Genomic DNA, 24,877 nt, shown 5'->3' on the forward strand with positions numbered 1-24,877 from the left:
GGACAAATAATTCAGAATAACCATCAACTGCACAGAAAGAAACACAGAATTTCATTGTACAAGACAGTGGGTTTCTTGGTTTGCAAAGACACAGACTGAATGTCTCATTTATAAAGCTTTGAATTCTATATTTAAAACATAAATCAGTTTACATAATAAAAATTTGTCTGAATTTAAATGCTAGACTCAGAATTTGGGTTGGCATGGTGGTGCAGTGGTAAGTACCATCGCTAAACAGCAGGGGACCTGGGTTTGACCAGGGCCTTTCTATGTTCACTCATGTGGGAATGGGTTTTTCGCTGAGTTCTTCTCTAGTCTAAAGGTTATTAATTCTCTAAATAAATCTCAAGTCTCTAAATTGGCCGTAGGTGTCAATGTAATCTCGGATGGTAGTTTGTCTCAACATGTCGGCCCTGCTATGGCCTGATGTAACCTGTCACCCCCCCATGGTCAGCTGGGATTGGCTCCATGCCCCTTGTGACCCACAAAGAATAAACGGTGCAGATAATGAATAGATGGACAGCCAAAACAATGTGTTCCTTTGCATGGCTGATCTGTTCACAAGGCAAAGTGGGAAAAGTCATTTGGAAATATGAGCACCAAACCACAATATCGTTTAAAATCATTTATCACAGACGAGAGAGAATGAGAATGTATTAAATGAATATGAAATATATTAGATTGTTGCTTATTTTCTCTGCTAATATTGCCCACTCTATCTACAAGTCTGGAAGTTCTGGCACCAATATTGAGACTCCAGTATCGGTATCAGCAGTGGTATGCTGACACTGTATTTCGGCCACTGTATTTATAATTAACTCTGATGCCATATTGCATTGGCGTTGCATCAGCTGGCATTACTTTGAAATTATCGTTGTATTTTGTACATCACCTCCTCATTTAGCCTACTGTTCATACATGATGTCACTGAATTTCATATCATACATGGTATTGAATACTAGAGATAACTTACTCAAGTGAATGGTAAATGGTCTGAATTTATAAAGAGCTTTTCTAGTCTTGTTGACCACTCAAAAGGTTTTATACTACAATTTATTGCCATTCATTCATTCAAACACACATTAACGCAGTGCATCTATGGGCAGCACTTTTTTATAGGGGGCACTGTTGGGTTTAGGTTTCTTGCCCAAGGACACGCCTTACTTTTTGCTCCAATTCATTTGTTTAACCGATGTAGTTACTAGTTACTGAACATATACATACAAAATATTCAAGGATTAAATAATGTTTAACTATCCAACCGTATACTATTGTGATCATGTTTCATGTTAAATCCACAATGAAAATAAAGAAATAGTTGCAGTCTCATGTAAAATAGCAGAGCATGAGCCTCACCTCAGCAACAGTGGAAAATACATACTTTCATTTTAGAACCATTTCATCACATTTCATTGACTCTATAGAATTGTACTTGTAAGTAAAAGCGACATGTGTGTGTTTGTACAGTGTGGTTACCTAAGTTAGCTAATTATTATGTGTTCCATCACAGGTCAGGATTTTGGATGATGACCTCAATGAGATGGAGATCAAACAGTCCAACTACTGATAGTTGGGTCAACATCAGTGACCCTTTGATCTACAAAGCCCCGGCGGATGTGCCCATATATGGAATCTCTACTCCAGGGATAGCACGCGCACACATCAACAGAAACATTCTCTTTCGCGCGTGATCCCGTTCTCTTGAGTTGATCTTTTTCGATCAAACTCTCGTTAACAACAATCGATGACCGGATCAGACGCGTGAGAACAACTACGGCGTTTCTTCGCCCATGTTCTTTCCGCCCCCCCCCCTCCCCCCATTCATGAGCGGAAAGACCCGCCCCCATTTACGTCATTTACGTACGGTGTTTACACTCTTAAAGACAGACCTCTTTATATACAGTCTATGAGACAGACACACGGAAGGAGCCTGTAAATTTCGTCAGCTGCCGCAACAGCAGTTTCCCGGTGTTTTGTCCTGTGTCTGTTCACCCTGACCCACCAGAAGACAGTGAAGGTAAACCACTTTATGTTCCATTTACACAACAATAACGTTTTCTTTGCGTTTATCGCGATGTAACGACGGGTTTCTTACGTCCACTCGAAATGATGCAATCATTCCCCGCGTGTGGCGATGTCAGTTGTGTTGGCGCTCGGTTTAATTTTCAAATAACGTGTCGTCCTCCATCTCTAGTCGGTGTTTAAACGTATTCTTTGAACGAACAGAGACAGTTGTGTTTGTGTTTTTATTCAAATGTGTGGTTCTTTCTGTGCGGCTGGGTTTTAGTGAGGCGGTTTGACGTGTCATTCAAGCGGGGAATCAGCTGAATTTCCGGAAAAACGGGTAAATGAATGAGAGGCGGCCATAGTGGAAAACAAAGACGGTTCCTACTGTTTTACACACACCAAGCGAAGTTTAGCGTGTTAGCACCGGTGGTTTCCATTCATTGTTGTGGCCGGTTAGCACTGTTAGCAGCCGGTTAGCACGCGAGGCGTGGACCGACCATAGACTGTATATAAAGACCGACCCATTCTTGCTGCATTCAAAGACTGGTTCAAAGCGTTGGACTTCTACTGATGTAGTGAGTTATCAGTAAATACAAACGGACTGTGTTACTAATAAATCTAGCTGTCGACCATCTGTGCATTTATTTGTATTCAAGCAAACACGTGTCCGCTTTGCAACTGATGCAATAAAACAACAATGTGTCAGCGTGCAGTAATGTGAGTATTTAAAGCTACAACACCAAACACTGATGCAACATTGCGTCTAAAGTCACCCACCTGCGGCTGCTAACATGCTGCTAACATGCTGCTAACATGCTGCATACAGCAGACACCAGGAAACACAAGGGAACACAGATGGGTTAAAGCAGGTGTGTTTAGGTCAATAGGAAATTTTTGTGTCCGGAAATTTCGAAGGCGGCATTAACTTCACGCGAGAGCGGCAGCCACGTAGCTGGTGTTGAGTGTCGGACAGGCGAGTGTCTCGCAGTGAGGTGAACTCTGCGCGTGAGTAACCTTTTCTTTTAACGTTCATCTTTGTTTCTTTACACCAGCTTTGATTTTGATCATCCGCGAGTGGCCGCGTCCATGTGACTCATCCTCACGGGTTCACTTCGCCGTTCACGGTGTTCCCGGTGCTCAAGGTGTCAGCCATGCCCCCGTTGCATCAGCCGGTTGAGAGCCGCCCCGTGTTCAAAACCTACCGTGCCGTGTGTGGATCCGGGTTGGGCAACGTGACCCAGGGTCGAACAGAGCCGCTGTTGGACCAACCAGGGGCCACATATAGTGTAATTGCAGCTCAGATTGAGATAAGGAAATGTAAACTTTATTGATAGAATAGATTTTTCAAGTTGTGTCTCTCACTGCTGCAGGTACAAAAATCCTCATTATTCAGTGAGCTGTAAATCCACAAAATGTTGTCAAATATCATTATTATATTTTAAGAAAAAATACCAAACATTTTCTGGCTCAAGTTTCTCAAAAGTGAGGATTTGTTCCTTTTGGACGAAGAGGGATGTATGAAGTCTCCTGAAGCTATGAGGAAATAAACAGAATCACTTTCTTTAATTTTACAGAGACAAATAACTGCAAACATAAAGATAAATTATACAGTCAAACTATTACTCCAGAAAACGATCAGCAGGTTAATCGATAATATTAATTATAATTTGTTCCTGTCCTAGTTTTATGCGAAAAGTTATAGACAGGACTGATCTGTCAGACAGCGTATTAGTTGTAAATATGGGCTGCCTTGCAGTTTCCCATTAATTAGGAATACTTATGTTTCATGACTTAATCAAAATGTTTTAAATGCATTAGCCGTCACCAACCATGTTAAAAAACCAGTGGGTGATGTCTGTCATGCTGCCTTGTGATGTCTGTCATTTCTGACTATTTCTTGTCTGTCAAGGTTAACCTGTTATTTGTTTTTCGAGAAGTGAGGATTAGGGTTAGCAGTTGAAAAGCTAATTTTTTGCAAGTTTTCACCACATCCTTAAAGTCCCTACTTTACATTTTGGTGTCGAACTTTGTCAAGTTAGGGTCAGCATGTTCGTGTCACACCAATGTATAGTATTTTATTAATGTAAAAAGGTATAAGACTTAATTTGTTTTTTGTTGTAAAAAAATTTCTGTATAAATATTTTTTTCTATTTATTTAATTGGATAGATGGATGAGAGAATTACAAGGGAAACAGTCAAGTGTTCCGCATGCATGGCACATTTTTTAATTGAGCCGTGTCTTTGAGCCCACTCATGTCTTAATTGGCCTTTGATCCTTTGCTTCTAACGTGTGCTTCTGTTCTTGTGGCTGGTGTTGTTATTGTGACGATAGTGTTGGCATTGGTCATGGGAAAGTGACCAGATCCTCAGACTGTCACATTCAGTTTCACAGCGAGCGCAGTTTCTTGGAAGGGGTCGTGGTGTCCCACCAGGTGACCTAGAGGGTAGTTCGGTTTGGTCTCAGCAGACGGTCGGATCACCATGTACTTGCACACACCTACATCAGCGCAAAAAAACTAAACAAAACGCGTACAAACCTTTACATGAAACCGCAGAGTGTGTATCTTAAACATACAAACATTGGGAAAAACATTGTTTGTAATGGCTAGAATAATAGTTCACTGGCTGTGTTCAGCCAGACGTGATACAGTGTTCCTTCCAGGGTTATGCAAGGTCATGTGTGCTCTTTCAATAGCTGCCCTGGAACATGTTGTCCACTCTGCTCGGCTGCTGGCCTCACAATTGACCATACAGTTGTATTATCACCAGAATTATTTTAATAATATAATTTAGCATTTTCCATTTCATAATTGGTAATTATATAATTGATGTTACGATTCTTTTTAGAAATAATGTTGCTGCTCTGGTCATAGTACCCAGGTGCTGTGTTACTGTTGACAGCAATGGTGGTCAAAACAAAGCCATGTGTTGTTTATATGTACAGAACGAGGAGCAGCAACAAGCTAGTGTACAATGGGGTCAGCAGTTTTGTTACTTGTCCCAATAATCCTCTTAGAGTGCACGGCAGCAGTTGCAGCAACGCTAAGTCAAGGAACAGGGTCTTTATCCCTGAGGCCTGTTGTAACGGAGGCACTGTTCACTCAAGTCATTGATGATCGCCCTCCAAAGATAAAGAGCCCTTTGGCCAGTCCCATGTTTGACAGTAAAACAAAAATCTACTTTTCTCCCCTTTTCTTACTTCACATTTTCTTCCCATTGAAAGTTGTGCGTTAGTTTTTTTGATTACAGGAGGAGAAAATGTCTGCAGCTACCATACCAACCTTTTCCTCTTGGTGTGTGCGGGCAGTTGCATGGCAGAGTAGTTCACAGACGGAACATTTGTGACCTACACCTACGTGCAAAGGGGGCACCCTCGTGGAAACCACAAGGAAAAGATTAGCTGGTAGATGACGTGAGGGCAGACTGACATTAAGGTGGTTCCAGCATAACTTTAATGAGACCACCCCTAAATGAGCTGTGCCAGAGATGATGGAACTGTGCCTCAACTTGGCCCGTACATGAAAGGAAGGAAAAAGGACATTTCCTTGTAAATTATCCTTTGTCTTCAGTTAAGGATGAACTCTTCGTCCTCTTGGTATTTGACAGTTTGCACAGTTTCAGTTGCACCTTTGTTCCACTTGGTGAATGTATGTGCAGCGTTGGGGCGAACCCCCTGAGGAGATCACAGTCAGCTGGGCACAGTAGTTTAGTAATAAATGTTTATTGACACAACATTGACACTCTCAGATCTCAGTTCCTGGTGTGCAAGTTGAAAATGCAACTGGAATGTCACACCAAGTGGGGAGTGGGAATGTTTCCACCCAAGTACCAGTTTCCCATCAATCTTCAGAGGTTCGAGTGTTTATTATTGTGGTTGTCGGATGCACCGTGTTGTTTTTATTTCATTGTTTCACTGTGTTTGTCTTTTTCTCTCAACACTTAACTGTACAGGGCAGGATATTCTCTTTTGAAATGGTGAGGCTAGAAGTGCTTTGATAAATAGGTTATATTGTTTTTACGGTATAAATAGAATATTGCTATTGTGCTGAAAGAACAGACCAAAATTAGATCATAACATAATCCATGCTGAAAGACATTTTTTCTTCTGCATCTTTTTTTAATTGTTTAGCATATCCTGTGACCCAAACCTCTGTATGAACTGAACTTGTCAACCTGTTGAGGTTTTGGTGCTTCTTTGCATTTTCATTCTTTTTTTATAAACAAGGAAACTTTAGAAGTACAAGCTGGTTAATAACTAAAGACAGTGTCTTACCACTTTGCATGTTGTGGCCTCGTCTTTAATTTTTTTCTGTTCCCCATGTCCAGTTTTGTCCATTATTCTTGTTTAATCTGATTCCAGCTCTTCACTGCTGTCTCAAAGCACCTGGAGCCTCAGTTGGCATCACCTCCTGAGCCGGAATGAAAGCTGACTTTTAAAAATTTGAAATGCACAAAAGAGAGCGAACAAAAAGCCAGAGCTGGTGATCACAGCTTCAGGCTGCGTTATGCTTCATTAGGTTTCTGAAATGGAGGATGTGGATATTCTCATGTTCTGCCCACAACAGCTCGGGTTGACACGAGGTTAACAGGAAAAATGTCACAACAAAAAATTACTTTGTGAAAATCAGACAAGCAGTCTCGCAAATATCACTCATCCTAAATTGCACACATGTAATAAGTGTGTGAGAGTGTATTTTTAATTTTTTTGCCCAGCCTCTAATCCAGGTAGGTACCATACTCTGCCACCTGGTCTCTGTCGACTGGGTTAGTGTTTCTCTTCTTCCGTTTGCTCCCTGACTAGAGAAGTGACCGATGGGCCTGAAATGTCCGTCTGCCCTCTCAGCATTCACACCAGGGAATCGGGTGTCATTGCATTAATAGCCTTGGACACAGTTCAACGTGGCCTTGATGCGGCTCCACCCGCGCAAAGCCTGAGTTCAAGCCGTGTGTTGGAGGAAAAAAACTGCAGAGCTGATCCTTGCCACTGAATTTCAAGTGGAACTGGAATTCAGGGCAGAAGTTTTTTCGCCCGGCTTATTAAGACATAAGAGAAAAAAGTTCTTCTATAAATTCGTAGAATAGTGATTAATATGTCTTCAGTCTGCGAGAACTGAATCTTTTAGATAACAACAGGACAGCGGAGTTAGGGCTATGGCCATGATGAGTCATCACAGTAGCAGTTGTTATGGCAATACTATTGAATGTGGTGTAGTATTTGCAGATTAACTGTGCTTGCCTCGCCCTTGCCAAACCTGGCTCTGTTAAAAACCACACATCACATCATATAACATACATATGCCAACAAGTGTGTCACCTCAAGTAATGAAATGCAATGAAATAACATGTAATTATTCTGGCATAACTTGCATGTGGGCATTAATAATCTTCACCTCAGCTTTTAAAACAATAGCAATTCTAAGGACATTGTCTCTTTGGCTGGAAAACAACAAAATTGCAGCAGCTTTCAATTTCAGATATATTTTCCCACAGCCCCTCTGTGTCAATCGACTAACTGCCTCCAGAGTCTTGTTGCAAAACACTGTGTCTGTGTCAGATTTGCTTTGCCTAGTGTCCTTGGCCAAATATGAACTGTTGCGTTTGTGCGCATGTATCAATCAGTCTTGAACTTCACAGGGTCGATACCACTGATGTATATCATGCGGCTGATGAGGATGGTTTTGTCTGTGTTATTCTTCAAGCTTGAAAGTTCATATCATTGATAATGCATGGGTCATTAATCAGTCAGTGTTAATATGTTCTACACTTTGATATTACTCAAAAATGGACACATTGCACTTTTTCAAAATAATATCCATGGAGAAAATGACTTTTACTTATTTAAAGTATTGTAATTCCTCTTTTAAGGGTAAATGGTTATTTGACATTTTCGTGGAGTTGTTACTTTGGGTAAGGGCCAGTTATTATAGTGGATCTTATCTGTATATCAACCTTACCCCAGTGCAGCTGGTTAGCCTTATCAAGCCCCTGGTTCGTTCTGTCCTTTTCTCCCCCTGCTGATCTTAGCGTCTCCTCACAGCCTCTGGCTTTCCCAGGCTTCTCTCTGTCAGCCTCCATCTGCTGAAAAAACACAACACGAGCAGGAGGACGCCCTTTTACACAGCAAGGGAGTGGTGAGGAATCAAGCAGGGTTTTCTCTTGTTGTTATAGGGGTGTGTGTCATAGCAGGTATAAATGTAAGCAGAGTAGGATAGTCCTTACTACACTGCGAGAGGTTGAGGCATGAATTCCTGGAAGTTATGTAACAGTCTGGTATTTATACAGATTTTCATGTAGTGGAATCTCATCTTGTATTATCTATCAAAACCAGCCAAGTCTCTCCAGGAAAGTCTCCAACATGTGCGATGCTACCTGTGTTCACTAGAAATGTATCTTTAAACCTGCTGAGACATTCTATGTAAGATCAGACTATACAAATAAACTTAACTAATGTTATAAAGTTGTTATTCGTACAACCCAGGTTCGCAGGGAACGTGTCCTAGATTTGACAATTTCTTCAGTGTTGGGTTTGTTTGTTTTAAAATCCTGTCACAGTTTCTGTGGATAATCCGACTGCACAGGGCTCTGAGAAATGCAACCATTAGCAGTTACCAAACAGTTCCCCTGTTCTGAGCTGTTGTTTTCTTGTGTTACTTCACAGGTCCCAATCTGCTGCTTCTGTGACCAGACCTCCCACTTCCTGTTCTGTCTGCTCCACTAAAGTGAACACACCTACGCCAGTGGACCAATAACAAACAAGTGCTCAGTTTACCTATCCCATCTGCTCTACGCACGTCTACTCTCATACGTGTTGTGTTTAAGCAGTGTCAGTCCCACACCCACACTTGAAGGATTACGAATACCTAGCCTGCTTCAGCACCCACGCACAGTCACAGCAAATATGAGCACCAAGCTGTCCAACTTTGGCAAAAGCCTGTTGCGTCGCAGGGCTTTGGACTGCTCCTGCGAAGAGACCCGATTCGCTCGCTGCCTGTCCACCCTGGACCTAATTGCCCTGGGGGTGGGCTCCACTCTCGGTGCCGGTGTCTATGTCCTGGCTGGTGAGGTCGCCCGAGAGAAGGCAGGACCCGCTATTGTCCTCTGTTTCCTCATCGCTGCTCTGTCCTCCATGTTGGCCGGGCTATGCTACGCCGAGTTTGGGGCTCGTGTGCCCAAGACGGGTTCTGCATATCTTTACAGCTATGTGACAGTTGGAGAAATCTGGGCCTTCATCACCGGGTGGAACCTCATCCTCTCCTATGTGATAGGTAGGCTTTAACACTAAAACGCCCCCAAATGATCAAGAACAAATGGAAAGGATGATTTATTTACTGTCACCACATTGTTGACTTTTCTGCCTTCTCTCCCAGGTACAGCCAGTGTGGCCAGGGCGTGGAGCTCAACCTTTGACAGCCTGGTTGAACAAAAGATCTCTGACTTCTTCAAAGCATCCATGACAATGAAGGTCCCAGGGGGAGTGCTGGCAGATTACCCCGACCTGTTTGCCCTCATTCTGGTGCTCTTGCTCACTGGTGAGTTAGCCCTTCGCATTAGTTTTAAGCATTTTCCTGAAAAACTTTTCATGCCAGCATCCTAGGAAATCCCAATCTGTCCTTATGAGAATACAGCTAAAACATTTCCAGAAGCCAGAAAGCTGTAAACAAAACCGCACTACTTGAACCGCAGGATTTATATATTATGTCCTGTCTCTTACATTCTCTACCCAGGCACCTTGTGTGAACGCTTAGTCCCAGATCTGTAGAGTCTGTAAAGGGCTTCTGGGGGTTAGAGGAGAGGGAGAACGTGATTGATACATAGGGAAAGAGAACATTTTTGTTTTAATAAAATGTCACTGAATAATTCCAATTTATTTGTTTAATGAGTGATCAGCTGTTGATTGTTAAAATTTAGTATTTTTAAAAGCAACCCCTTCAATTAAATACTTTTATGTAAAATCAGGGCATCACTTTGATTATTGCAGTCCATGCAAACATAGCCATTGTCAGTGCTGTGTTATAATATTAAATAATAGCCTGAACAGTTGTCACACCAACATTGCAGCTAGAGTGTTTTGCCAGTAGCCGTGTTAGAAAGAAATGATTGGTGGATTAGTCTCTGACTGATGGTATGTTGGTAAGTGATGAAGTATGAAAACATCCACCCACGTCGCATGTTGGTTTGGGAGCTGAAATATGAATTCACATCCCTCTCCCTTCCTTCTCTCTCCTCTCTTTCTTTACTTTCTATCCTCAGGACTTCTGGCCTTTGGCGTGAGCGAGTCGGCGCTGGTGAATAAGATTTTCACGGGCATCAACCTGGTGGTCCTGGGCTTCGTTATCATCTCCGGCTTTGTGAAGGGGGACACAGCCAACTGGAACCTGACAGAGGAAGACTACATCGGCTACAAAAATAGCACCAACAGCAGCGCGCCATATCCGTCAGTATTTAATCTCAAAAGTTTTACCGTCTCTTCTGTGCTTAACTGTTATTCATGACTATTAAACCATGCGTGTCGTCTTCTGCCACTCAGAGTCGAAGAGGAATTCGGTGTGGGTGGATTCGCCCCCTTTGGCCTCACCGGAGTCCTGTCTGGTGCTGCCACCTGCTTCTATGCGTTTGTTGGCTTCGACTGTATCGCCACAACAAGTGAGTGATTTTAATATCTCTACGGGAAATGTCTGAACATTCACATCATATTTCAACAATGCTGGTGTTGACACAGCACCCGTTGCACATATTTAAAGCCCATGTTACATAACTGAGTGAAATGTGATGTCACCATCTGGAAACACCCTCGGGTCTTTCATAGGTGCTATGAAGACTGGAATTCATTAATGCAATTATGGTTTTGCTACAAGCATCAAATTTCACCTGTTCATTTCATCGAATCCTGTTTTTTTATTTTGTTCTCAGGTGAAGAAGCAAAGAACCCCATGCGGTCCATCCCCATTGGCATCGTGGCCTCGCTGCTCATCTGTTTTTTCGCCTACTTCGGTGTGTCTGCTGCTCTGACCCTGATGATGCCTTACTACAAGCTGGACTCCCAGAGTCCTCTGCCTGAGGCCTTCAGCTACGTTGCCTGGGCGCCTGCCAGATACATCGTTGCTGTGGGTTCCCTCTGTGCTCTGTCCACCAGGTAAAGACAAAAAACATTTTCTTGACACTCTGCATTCTTTTACTTAACACCGTAAATCTCTTTCGCACTAAAGATTCAGATAATTTGGTGACCATTTATCGCTCCTCAGTCTCCTAGGCTCTATGTTTCCCATGCCTCGAGTTATCTACGCCATGGCAGAGGATGGACTGCTGTTCCGTATTCTGTCCAGGATGAATGAACGCACAAAGACCCCCCTCCTGGCCACCATTGCTTCTGGTATTGTTGCAGGTATGTTCACTGTCAACATTTATGTACTTTGCACAACTTGTTTTCTGTTTGCATGTGCTTCTGGTTGTGTTTATTTGGCAGATGTCTCTCTTGTCATGTGTGTTCATTGTTTTAGGCCAGAAGGCTGTTTGTTGCTGTCTCTATCTGATACTGTCAATTCTCTCGAGATTGTATGTTGATTGTGGTTGGTTATTTTTTTGCCAGGGTCACAGCTCTGTCTCCTGCTTCAGATCTATCTAGCAGTCTGTCTTTTCAGGGTCAATAACAGCTTATACTATAGAAACTCTGCAAAATATGGATACATGTTATTTTGCCAATACTTGCATTGTGAGCAGTGTAAACCATTAAAACATCAGTTTGTTTCTCTGGCTTACAAAGACTTGGTTATAGTAAAGAAATCTGGTTTTGCATTTCCTTACAGCTCTCATGGCCTTCCTGTTCGACCTGGCAGCTCTGGTTGACCTCATGTCTATTGGAACTCTGTTAGCATACTCTTTAGTGGCCATCTGTGTCCTCATTCTCAGGTAAGCACCTTTCAGTCTCTGCTAGCACAAGTCTTCTGAAGTTGTAATCACGGGTTAAATACTCTCCAGCAGCTGCTGTGCTAATGTCATTGCCAAGTAAGAGTTTAAAAGCATTGTTGTATTATAATCTGTGTGCGGCTGAAACACAAGGTTCACAGAAGCTTTATGCTGGTTCTCAAATGGCTGTGATCGCCTTCTAATTGGACTAAACAGGACAGGAATGTTATATTATAAAGCTCTTATTTGTATGTACAAAGCTTTCTAGCTGCGGCGTAAGAGTGTTTTTTTTAAGCCACTGTAAAAAATACCCACTCACTGACACTTCCTCCACAGGTACCAGCCAGGTACCCTGAGTTCCTCAAGCCAGACGGAGAAACTGGTGGAGCTGGTGGAAGGGGAGAAGGTGGCTGTAGGCGGAGGGGAAAGCGGCGACGAGTACAGCAACGAGATGGAGGAGAGGCCGCTCAAAGAGACCTTCACTGTCAAGCTGCTCTTCTGCCCAAGTGGAAAGACGCCAACGAAAACCTCTGGGAACATTGTCTACGCAACCACTGCTATTATCTGTACGTATGGGCTCAACGTAGAGCAGTAATTCTCACTTTGCTGCGACCAGTTTAAGTAACCGTTTCTCTGTTTTAATTCGGTCTTTGCAGCTGTTCTTATCACCATCCTGTGCGTCATCCTGGCCAACTTCTTGAATGAGCTGCTGACGGGGCACGCAGGCGTCGTGGTGCCCTGTGTCATTCTGACTCTGCTGTGTGTCGTCTGCGTCATAATCATCTGCAGGCAGCCTGAGAGCAAAGAGGCTCTAACCTTCAAGGTAACGATCGCACCCTGAGAATGCAGATATATTTGTTTAGTCTTTACTTCTTTATTTTGGGAAAGCTAAACTGTTGAATTAGCAACAGTTTTGGCCGCAGAGAGATGATTTCGGCTTCTTCCTGCTACCGAGAACAGATCTATGAGAATTTTGAAATATCGTTATGCTGACTTTGTCTGTGTCCTCTCAAGGTCCCCCTTCTTCCTTGGCTGCCCCTCTTCAGTGTTTTTGTCAACATCTACCTCATGATGCAGCTGGATATGGGTACATGGTGCCGTTTTGCTGTTTGGATGGTTATTGGTACGTTTCATCACTACTTTTCCTGTTCTCCACTGCCACACATTTGTGTAACTGTTGTGTAACGTCCTGTTTCCTCCCCTTCTCTCTTCCAGGTTTCGTTATCTACTTCTGTTACGGTATCAAGAACAGCAGTGAGGCTGCCAACAGGTCATCCCCACGTAAATATGAGCCTGCGCTGCAGACAAAACGCCCGATTTACACAGGCGCCCCTGACAGCAGTGACGTGGAAGCGGGCGACAGCCCCTGATACAGACTGACATAGACCTGGGAAAAGTTGCAGAGCATCTGCACTCATTTTGGCAGTGTAGGCGGCGTGGAACACACACCTGGGTTTAAAGGGAGGAGAGGCAAGAAAAGGCCACACACATCTTACCTCTGACTCGGAGGCTGATTACCTTGATCGCTCGATACTGTGATAGAGCCACTTTCTGGCCCATGTGTCTGTTCTTAATCTTTGTTGGTAGTTAGCCTTAGCCCTCTTGAGATATGTACCTGACTATAACTCATGCTTTGAATGGACCGAACTAACAGAGTACTGCGGTACTCGTGTTTCTCTTAATTTTTCCCCTCCATGGCTAGGGGTGAATCAGTAGTACTGTGTACATTACTAAAAGAATCCCAGCTGAAACCAGGGTTTATGACCGTCATGACTCTTGGCCAAACTTCAGACTGTTTAGGAAACCTGATGTCATGCAGACCGCAGAGACAAAGCGACAGAGATGAACATTTTCGTAGAGTCAACATATCTGGTGTGTTGCAGCAGGTTATTTGTTTGTGTGTTTACAGGGTAGTGCTGAGGCTGTGACGTTTACAGTGTCAGGTCAGGGCCTCGCTGCAGTTCGGTCGGACACACTAGGTCGATGATGTTGCTTTGTTGAGGCTGAAGTCCACGCTTTACACGTTGGATGACGTTTTAAACATACCATTGCTGTTGTTACCCCTGCTCACAGAGAACAGGCTTAGTGAATTATCAGTTATTTTCCGGTTTTTGCTTCACACGTAGACGTAAAATGGAAGTTGAGGCCTTTGTTTCAGCAGAAACCAGGTAACTTACATTATTTTAATTAGACTAAACATTCAAAAGGCAACAAACAAGCCTTGAAGTACAGGAAAATGTAATATCTACCATTCATTCTGGTATTTGCTGTATTGTAAACACGATTGATCAGTTGTAAGATATTCTTACACCAACACTAAAATATCAACCTTTTTTATTTGTACTTCCTTGTGAAAAGACTCAAGTGTTTTTTTTTCACAAAGGTTCTCATTTAGTTTCAATTGAAACGTGTTCTTGGCAACTTTGTCTGAGGTTCAATCACTTATTTTTTATTTTTACTACTGTATTTACTTATTCTTCTTATAGAACTGTTAATATTTAAATGTTTATAGTATTGTTTGTTTGGGATAGCTTTCTTTTTATTTTTGTTTCGTGCTTTAATATCAATCTAAGAGTTGTAGATGTTCAAGTGATTTAGATTTTCAAATGCAGGTTTTGGATGTTTTTCTTTTTTTCACCAAGTGATTTAATTATAATTTTCTTTCCTTTGCGAACAAATCAAAGTTTTATGAAATTAGCTGCGCTGTCAAAACAAATAATGACCAATTAAAGTTGGTCTCTAAATTGGGACTATTATGTTATTTTTTTCTCCTCTTATTCTCTGGAATATGTCATAAATTATTTTTAATAGCGTTTTTGTTGTTGTTGTATGTTTTACTGTAGAATGTACAGTATTTGTTAAAACTATTTGTATAATACTGTAAGTTATACAAACCTCCTTTAAAATATTTTCTTTAGTATCATCAAGTTGGTTTTAATAAGTTACACTTGAAGGCCTTTCATTTAACATAATGCTGCATTTCTGCAGATTAGAAAAGGATTTCTGAGCAGTCTTCACTGTTGGCTGAAATTGCGCTGCCTTTAGACATGTCAGAACGTGACAGATTTTATTTCCCATTATAATTTTTGAAGACGTCAGGTGAGGAAAGATTTTATTTTGATTCAGACAGTGTTTCTAGATGTTGTGAATCTGCAATCTGGTGCCTAAAGAACCATCTTTCTGCCTGAGAAAGGCACCGGGGCTGAAAACAGAGGAGTCATGTGTATTAGACACGATGTGAGACTTGAGACAGATGAAGTGTAAACCTCTGTCAGTGATAGACTCCTGTCACACAGAGCTCTTCACACGCAGCCCTCGTTGCCTTTCAAAAATCCACTCGATCATCTCCCTTCTAGATGCTGTCTTATTAACCGCAATGATCTATTTTTGTCTTTCTGTTTTATATCCTGTACATATGGCTGTCATGTATAAAACGAGCTGTATTTTCAACATTTTTTTTTGTAATAAAACATGATTCATGCGTATGTGGCAGATTGAAAGTCTCTCTCTTTTATCCACCTTTTTCTTAAGAAGACTGAAGACATTATCTTGGTGTGAGCTGCATTCCACAGTCTGAAGAATCTTACTTTACTGGTTTTATGATCACTCAGCGGTGACACACCCCTTAAACTTCACTAACAATGACAAATATCCAAGTTACAACATGACTGACATGAAGCTCACTTACTACAAGTTCCTACATGAATGAACGCTCAATCCTTGCAATTAATAAACAGGGATAGGCAACACATTCTACGCCTAAAACACAAAAACATTTTTTTCTCAAAGACCTCACAACAGTAGCAGCATGTAAAAACAGAAAAACTAAATACATTTTCCTCCGGCACGGCCAATGGGCCACTTAATCACCATATTCCATATACGTGTATTAACATCCGATACATATACCATGTACTTCTACCACTGCTTACATTTTCACCTGTTCACAGATCTGCAGTAATTGTTGAGAAATTCAAATTAATGTGGAAAAATGCCCAGTTGTGTCATGCAAAAAATTTGAAAATAAAATAAAATAGTTTTTGAACATTATAGGGTTATTTATTATTTACTGTATGTTGAGAATGAACACAAAATAAATACATTATGATCCATTCTTTCTTTATTCTGTCAATATTTGGGTTCAGACTTTATTCAAAAATAATGTTTTATTTGTTTTATTTTATATATTTGATCACTTTTATTGTTGTTTATTTAAAGGTACAGTGTGTAGAATTTTGTGATATCTAGTGTTGAAATTGCATGTTGCAGCTGAACACCTCTCACCTCACCCTCCCCTTCCAAACATGAAAAATAAACTGTGGAAACCTTTAATTGTCATAAAAACTCAAAAGGTGTTTAGTTTGTTCAGTCTGGACTAATGTAAAAAACATGGCGGCCTCCGTAGAGAGGGTCCCCTCCATGTAAATATAAAGTATTTAAATATAAAGGAGCTTTTCTGGGGTAAAGAAAACTACAATTCATGCAATTTACATGAAACAAACTAGTGAAAACATCGTGAGGATTATTCTACATTAAAGTTCCCTTTCACCTAAATCTTACACAGTGGACCTTTAAAACTAAATGTTTTTGAGGTTGAAAGAATTTTCCCTTTTCCCCTCCCTCCCCTCTTTCTCCACACACTGACGTCCTCTAGTGGCCACAAACAGCATCATCCAACTGAAAGTCAATTAAATGATGAAAAAAAGAAGCAATCTTTGCACAAATTTTTATTTATGTTTCCAGACGTTAATTATTGAGGACACTTGATGTCACAGCAACATGGAACAGTCGACTATGTCAGGGGTTTGGTTTCAGATCAATTATTTACAGGTTGTGTGATGTGAACTCAGCATGTTTGCTGCCTCCTTTCAGTTTATATTCACAAGATGAACACACAGTTGTATGTTTGAATGTGTGGACAGGAAGTTAAGTGTGTGTGCTCTGGCATCGTTCCTCCAAAAGGCACTCCAAAGAGACTCGTCCTCCGCACAGTCAGAATAAATAGTGCTTCTAAACCGTGAAGTGAAGTAATCAGTATTAATGTCGTTGGTCAGAGCTGAACTTTGTGCAACTGTCCACTTCAAATATTCATTTTCATTTTCAGATTGTTTCTCATCCCTAAGCAACAGATGGAGACACTTTATTCATTCTGCTCTTTCTGTCCAGAGTGAAATGGTTATTTACATTATATCAAAAATAAAAATTATTTTCTGTCTTTGGAAAATTTCTGTTAAAATGGAGGCATGCACTGATTATATATATGGACACACTGAATTTGTATAAATGGATTGGAGGCATAGAAGAGAAGGCGTCGTGTTCAGACTCATGAAATATGGGGCCTCAAACTGTTCAATGTTACACAAATAAATACGTCATATTCAATAATTAATTGCAGGTATAACATTATAAACTGTATAAATCAGACAAAAAACTGTATTCTTTCTATTGCTACTATCTTTGTTTATAAAGCCCCATTTTAATGTTGTCACAGGATGAATTCAGAAAAAATGAAGAAATTGTTTTTTCTTCATTAGTCCTGTGACATGATTTGTTTATTTTATTTTTTTATTCACAATCTATTCTCATGTTTATTCATGTGTTTTATGTTCATTTTAATTGAACACACTGGGCTTCCATACAAAAGGCTTTAAGGTTATTATATCGTACCTGTTCTCATCATAGACTGTATATAAAGACGGACGACATCACCGTCTGGTGTCCACCTCCTCCGTGTTAGCAGATGGAACATGTACCAAACTAAAAACTCAAATTTATTTCTCAAAGATGGTTTGAGTCATTTCAGGTCGTTAATCACACCAACGTTTGTTCAAGTGTTTGTTATTCCAGTAACTTTGGTTTGAATTTATTTAATGCAATAAAAATGGGGTGTAAAGTTACAATTGACAGTTGAGAATGATCTCACGATTGGTCCAGTGCGTCTATCTGCAAAATCTTGATATCGAAGCGTTCGTATCTGGGATATTTTAGCTTCATTTCTGGATAGTGAGAGGAGGTGAACACACGTCGTCTATCTTTATAAACAGTCTATGGTTCTCACCACCACAGAGCAGTAAACATGTATTTGGTATTAACCATTGAATTCTGTGCCGTGGTCCAGTAGTCATCAGTATAAGCAGCCACAGTTTTGTTCCTTCTCAGCAGACAGAACAATTCTCACAGTGAAAACTTGTTCTCCAGCATTCACACAAACAGACATGACAACATCTCAAGCTTTGGTTCGATTTGATTTCACTTTCGTTATCGTATTAAGCCACTTGGATTTTTAGTGCAGTACAGTCGGTGAAGATCTCTTCCTGTCTCCTCTGTCTCACTGGACACAATCTGTACAAGGTCTGAGTGTTGGAAAGAGCTGAGGGTTAAAGCAACACTGTGTATCTTTTACTGAGCAACAGCGCCCTCTGCAGCCACAAGTGGTGATTCATTCTGTCAAGTCCAAGGTTATGAAGTGATTTTCATAAAGAGCACTGAATGTGTAGCTCTACTCAAGTAAACGGTCCATATTACCCATGATCCTCGGCTTCCTGACCTAGAACAGCTGCCTCTGTTACAAATCCAACAAACTCTGTTCAGAATTCTGCATATTTTAAGTTTTCTCACTGAATATTGGGGATAAACGCTGGTTTTTAATGACTTCTAGGCTTCTTCATGCTGCGTGATACCAACGATGTAACTGTCACCGCCCATATTCCTCATGTGCTTTATGTTGGCATGGCTTGTTGAGCAATAGAGGGCAGCACAGAGGCGAGAGACTACGGCAACAAACATGGCGATGGTGGAGGAGGTTGTGATAATGTAAAGAGGCTGACTTGTAAAGTTTATCTATGTAACTGGGTGAAATAACATCAACTTGTTGTGTCGCAAAGATTCTCCTCAAAAACTTTCATCCTCGTGTCATATAGCTGTCTTGCTTGGGCCATTGGCTGCACTGCCCCCGGAGGATTCCCAGTGGTGCTTCTCTTTCATCTCTAAGCTTTCAAAAGACACACATAAATACGGACAAAACCTACGCAGAGGATGGAAAGAAGGCTAATGATCTACAGTTCAGCCTCACGGTTAAACTTGTTGAACCTGATTCTTGTAATTTAAGTCAGTCCCTCGCCTCTCACAGGAAGTCGCACCCACTCACCTAAGTTATATAGAGCAAGATCAGAAAAGATGAGGAGTGGGAATGAAAGGGGCTCAACTCTCTTTATTCCATTCAGTGAACCATCAAACTTATTTTGAAGCTGCTATTTTAAGGTTAAAAAGTGACCTAATGTTGCTTTAATGCTGCCACACAAACACACACACACACAGAACAGGGAGGGGGTGGAGGATGTCTCCTGTGCTTCTCCGCCTGTTCGGGGATCAATAAAAGGTCCCACATTTGCACAGAGCCACAAACAGGCACTGAAAGACAAAACAATGTCTTGTGTGTAGAAGTTACATGTTCACGCAGCAGGGACGCTGCCCACATGAAGTATTTACCGCCCGTCACCCCCACATGCTGCAGCCAGGTAAATCAGCAGAGGCACTGCCGGCTGCCTGTGGTGACCTCCTCAGAGGAATGGACGGTGTTGGGAACAAAGCCGCTCTTGACGCCCTCCCAGCCGTCTTGGATCTTGATGTCCCCGCTCCGCACCAGGTCAAAGATGTCCCTCGTCAGATCCACAAAGGCCTGAAGGAAAGACCGGAAGGAAAATGACACCCGGATAACTCATAAATATAAACATGTGGAGCTAAGATGAGGAGTCGATTGACAAGACAATGAATTTATATCATTTCCAATAGATACTGATAAAAGTTTCAATCAAGATTTTAAAGGAAAAATGCCAAAAAACAGGATTTGCTAAATGTCTTTTTTCTTTTGCTATTTGAGGATATTTCATTAAACAAATAATTAAATGCATAATTAATAATTACATAAGAAAAAACAGTTGTTCTAGTTTATGTTGCACTGAATTCCAATAGTAAAAATCTCTTTCTTTCTTGTATAGAAAACCTGTGAATCCTGAAACATTGTGGTGGTGCATGAGTTGCACCTTCTCCACGTTGGTGGCATCCCGCGCTGACGTCTCCACGTAGCGCAGCCCAAAGGCTCCTGCCAGCTTCTCCGCCTCCTGCTGAGTGACCTGACGCTGGGCCTCCAGGTCACACTTGTGACCCACCAGCAGGAAGATGATGCTGTGAGGCTGCACGTGGCTCTGAGCCTCCTCCAGCCAGCTGTGGACATTTTGGAAGGATCTGTGGTTTGTGATGTCAAAGAGCAAGAGACCGCCCACTGAATTGCGGTAGTAGGCTCTGGTGATAGACCTGGAGGAAAAAATAAATGAATAAATGAATTAATAGATAGAAGATAGATAGAAAATAGATAGAAGATGGAAGAAGATAGAAGATAGCTAGAAGAAAGAAGATAGATAGAAGATAGAAGATAGATAGATAAAAGAGCGAAGAGAGAAGATAGAAGATAGAGGATATAGGATAGAGAGAAGATAGAAAGAAAGAAGAAAGAAAATAGATAGATAGAAGATAAATAGATAGAAGATAGAAGATAGAGGATAGATAGAAGAGAGAATATAGATAGATAGAAGAAAGAATAGAAGATAGATAGAAGAAGATAGAAGACAGATAGAGGATAGATAGATAGAAAAAGATAGAAGATAGATAGAAGAATGATAGAAGAAGATAGAAGATAGATATATAGAAGATAGATAGAAGATAGAAAGAAGAAGATAGAAGATAGATAGAAGATGGAGGATAGATGGAAGATAGATAGAAGATAGAGAGAAGATATATAGAAGATAGATAGAAGATAGATAGAAGAATATAGAAGATAGATAGAAGCTAGATAGAACATAAATAGAAGAAGATAGAAGATAGATAGAAGATATATAGAAGATGGAGGATAAATAGAAGAAAGAAGATAGAGGATAGATGGAAGATAGAAGATAGATGATAGATAGATAGAAGAAGATAGAGAGAAGGTAGAAGAGAGAAGATACAGTAGATAGATAGAAGATAGATAGATAGAAGAAGATAGAAAGAAGGTAGAAGAGAGAAGATACAGTAGATAGATAAAAGAAAGAAGATAGAAAAAGATAGAAGAGAGAATATAGATGGATAGAAGATAGATAGAAGATAGATAGAAAAAGATAGAAGAATGAAGATAGAAGAAAGAAGATAGAAGACAGATAGAGGATAGATAGATAGAAAAAAGATAAAAGATAGAAAAAAGAATGATAGAATAAGATAGAAGATAGATAGAAGATAGATAGAAGATAGATAGAAGATAGAAGATAGATAGAAGATAGAAGATAGAAGAAAGAAGATAGATAGAAGATAGATAGAAGATAGATAGAAGATAGATAGAAGATAGAAGATAGAAGAAAGAAGATAGATAGAAGATAGATAGAAGATAGATAGAAGATAGAAGATAGATAGAAGATAGAAGATAGAAGATAGAAGATAGAAGATAGAAGATAGATAGAAGATAGATAGAAGATGGAGGATAGATAGAAGATAGATAGATAGAAGAAGATAGAAAGAAGGTAGAAGAGAGAAGATACAGTAGATAGATAGAAGATAGAAAAAGATAGAAGAGAGAATATAGATAGATAGAAGACAGATAGAGGATAGATAGATAGAAAAAAGATAGAAGAAAGAAGATAGAGGATAGATGGAAGATAGAAGATAGATGATAGATAGAAGAGAGAAGAAAGATAGATAGAAGAGTGAAGAGAGAAGATAGATATATAGAAGATAGTTAGATAGAAGAAGATAGAGAGAAGGTAGAAGAGAGAAGATACAGTAGATAGATAGAAGATAGATAGAAGATAGATAGAAGATAGAAGAAAGAAGAAAGAAGAAAGAAGAAAGAAGAAAGAAGAAAGAAGAAAGAAGAAGATAGAAGATAGATAGAAGATGGAGGATAGATAGAAGATAGATAGAAGAATATATGATTGATAGATAAATAATAGATAAAAAGATAATAGATGATAGATGATAGATAATATAATCTATCATCTATCAGGTCACTAACAGGCGGACCGCGGTCCAGGTCCGGACCCAGACGCCGTCCTATGCGGACCCAGACCAATAATCAATAAATTACTGAGGGATTCTACATTTTGACGGGGCACTTCAATTTTTACCAGCACAGCTTTCCTAGTCTTTACGGTACTTGTTTAGCAGACCTTACAGTTCAATTGCATGCGAGTTAAGCCATCCCACATGATGCTGCTCAGCCAATGAAATCTGTGTAAACAACAGCGTGACTCTGAACACAGAGATGAGAGAGATGACAGGTGGAGAGGGAAGTTAGCGATAGAGGGAGAGGACACGGAGAGACAAGTGAGCCGGAGACAGGGAGAGGAGACAGAGACATATATGAGGAGATATATGATTGATAGATAAATAATAGATGAAAAGATGATAGATATAAGAGCAGCAGTTTGATCTTTACCTGAACCTCTCCTGTCCTGCAGTGTCCCAGATCTGAAGTTTGATCCTTTTGCCCGACTCGATCTCCACCAGCCTGGAGAAGAAGTCCACCCCCACGGTGGGGTCTGACACCTGGGCGAAGCGGCCCTCGGTGAACCTGCGGATCAGACATGACTTGCCGACTGTGGAGTCTCCGATGACGATCAGGCGAAACTGATAAAGCCATATCGTCTCCATGTCTCATGGGAAATAAAGTCTGTAGCAAAATTCAGAATGAATCACTCAGTCACTATATTTTCCATACTGGGAAATCAAAATATCTGATTTTTTCCAAGCAACAGTTCAAAACCCAAAGATGTAAAGTTTACCATAATTCTCACATTGGAATGGATGGAAACAACCAAAAAACCATCACCTTTTAAAATGAATGTTCTTATATTATTGATAGAATATAGTTAATTGCAGTGAGACATAGGAAAACAAATTACCTCTCAAAAATCACTGCAGATATTTGGCCTTTATGAAATATGCGACATAAACGTGGTGTTCACCTTTAACTGTCTTTTTATGTCTTTTACGCACATGAAGCAGGAAACCATGTGTCCACGTTATTGTAAAAAATTAATGTAAGGATTGTCACAAAGTCAAACATTATTATATATAAGACCACAACGTAGAGAAAATAGAAACATGTGAAATAAATCTGCTTGGATTTAATTCACTTTAAAGCTTCTACCAAGACTTAAAGCAACAGTGAAAAAAGGGATGTGTTTAATCACTGTTTTCTATTTGGATGAGTCACAGATTAATGTGCAGGTAATCCACAGGCTGTCCAGAGACATTTTAAAATACTGAGATTATCACAGTAAGATAATAACAGGTCCTCTCAGCAGTGTGCATGTGATTTACAGTAGTGATATAATCTGAGGGGACGGACGGGAGGAGGGAGGCCACTCCTCTACTACTCAGTAAACACACTGCCACAGTCATCCCCCATGTGGGTCGCAGACAGGTTGTTAAAAAGCAAATGAGGCCTTGAAGGTAGAAAAGTGACGGCTGGTTTGATATGAGATTCACAGAGGGCCTCCAGCTGCGGCCACAACAAGATATAAGTTTACAGCAAATGACGAGGCCCTGCCCTGTTGATGTCAGTTTAAGAGTTTATTATTTACTTGAATCATTTGCAATAATACAAACAGCAGATGACGACTTACCATAAAGTTATCGGCTCAGTATGTTTAAAAATCAAACCCCATATCGATGGTTGTGTTTTCAATAGATGATGCTCCAGTTGTGTTCGTTGCTTCTGGAGAAATCTCATATATTACATCATATTTTGAAACCCTCCTGTCTGTCGTCAATATCTTTAAGGTGGAATCGTCCCGCTGGGAGAGTGAATGATGGTTAAATGGAGCAGAGCGGCTGCTGTGTCTGTGACGATGTGCTGATGAAATGGCAGCAGGACACAAACAGCAGCATCACACATCTCCTCCTCTCCCTCATCAGCACCATTACCGTAACTGAACACACAGAGGCGCAGCAGCATCAGCCGAGCTCAAAGTGAGGCCTTCACAGACTGCAGGAACAAAAACACACGAGCATGGGTTTATTTTTGATGCGTGGGAAGACAGACAGCTTTCTTAAGTTGTGCTTTCTTTGTTGGTGGCATATAAAACATGTTTTGGTTTGTTCTAAGCTTCATTTAGATTTTTTTTTTAAATCATCCAACCCCCTTTAACCTCAAACTTCAAAGAAACAAAAACAATGAATTCTATATAAAAGGATAAAAACAAATGTAGACACAGTAAATAAATACTCATTCTATTTTACTGTGGCTATTTAAACTCACTGAAGATTTAAATAAAATCTATTTTCTCTTAAGAATATATTTACTATCGTAAGGTTTTGACCTTAAAGATCCTTGATGAACATATGTTTTGATTTGGACCCATAGAAAGAACACTGAATTAAAATGTTGTCTATTAATGTGGGGTTAATACCCATGTTAATGTGTTAATGTTTTAAAGTTCAACATCTGGAAAAGAAAAAACAACATTTTGTTTTAGCCTTAGTATTTAAAGTTTAGAGATGATGAATTTCAAATCATTTTATGTGATTTTAATATTTTATTTTCATTGGCCTATGACTGATTTTTGATTTAATGCTTATTGATATTGCAAACCATAGATTTTAGATTGAAGTGTGTTCTAATTTTTATTTATTTATTTATTTATAATAAGAATATGCTACATCCTTGATCCTTAACTGGTAACCAAATATTATAATCTAATAACAACCATATTGAAAGTTAATGTTTTAATTAGCGCAGCAACAAATTAGATAGGAAAATGCTAAATACACTTGATTGTATATGTAATAATTGTGTGTCATAGGGTACTACATTTTACATGAGTATTTTTCTAAAACACTTCTGTATTTTTTCTTTTGTTAATTTTTAAATACTGGACTGTAAATGTATATTGTGGTATAGATCCTGAGAAGCTTTCTGCCTGAATCTCTTGTTTAC

The 24,877-nt window shown here is 40.2% G+C and overlaps 3 protein-coding genes across 6 annotated transcripts in view; 2 read left to right on the plus strand and 1 right to left on the minus strand.

Moving 5' to 3' along the window:
- Positions 1–24,877, plus strand: part of snx12 (sorting nexin 12) — a 108,584-nt gene that overhangs the window by 9,204 nt on the left and 74,503 nt on the right. The window lies entirely within an intron of this gene.
- Positions 1,718–15,395, plus strand: slc7a3a (solute carrier family 7 member 3a). 4 transcript variants are annotated; one of them, XM_020097227.2, is made up of 13 exons: positions 1,877–2,017; positions 3,060–3,293; positions 8,666–9,272; positions 9,375–9,536; positions 10,258–10,441; positions 10,535–10,650; positions 10,918–11,140; positions 11,250–11,389; positions 11,811–11,913; positions 12,247–12,476; positions 12,567–12,733; positions 12,925–13,033; positions 13,126–15,395. In XM_020097227.2, exons 3-13 carry the CDS (start codon positions 8,906–8,908, stop codon positions 13,278–13,280), a joined length of 1,956 nt encoding a protein of 651 aa, XP_019952786.1. In that variant the 5' UTR covers positions 1,877–2,017; positions 3,060–3,293; positions 8,666–8,905; the 3' UTR covers positions 13,281–15,395. The 4 variants fall into 4 exon arrangements, with proteins under 4 accessions (XP_019952788.1, XP_019952786.1, XP_019952784.1 ...); XM_020097229.2 differs by lacking the exon at positions 3,060–3,293 and having other exon boundaries at positions 1,718–2,017; XM_020097225.2 differs by lacking the exons at positions 1,877–2,017; positions 3,060–3,293 and adding an exon at positions 2,072–3,012.
- On the minus strand, positions 16,623–23,858 carry LOC109635823 (ras-related protein Rab-39B-like). Its single transcript, XM_020097230.2, has 4 exons — positions 23,565–23,858; positions 22,373–22,606; positions 19,953–20,223; positions 16,623–19,588 (listed from the first exon to the last, which is right to left on the minus strand). Exons 2-4 carry the CDS (start codon positions 22,585–22,587, stop codon positions 19,433–19,435), a joined length of 642 nt encoding a protein of 213 aa, XP_019952789.1. The 5' UTR covers positions 22,588–22,606; positions 23,565–23,858; the 3' UTR covers positions 16,623–19,432.

Source organism: Paralichthys olivaceus, chromosome 15 (genome assembly GCF_024713975.1).
Source record: "Paralichthys olivaceus isolate ysfri-2021 chromosome 15, ASM2471397v2, whole genome shotgun sequence".
NCBI lineage: Eukaryota > Metazoa > Chordata > Actinopteri > Pleuronectiformes > Paralichthyidae > Paralichthys > Paralichthys olivaceus.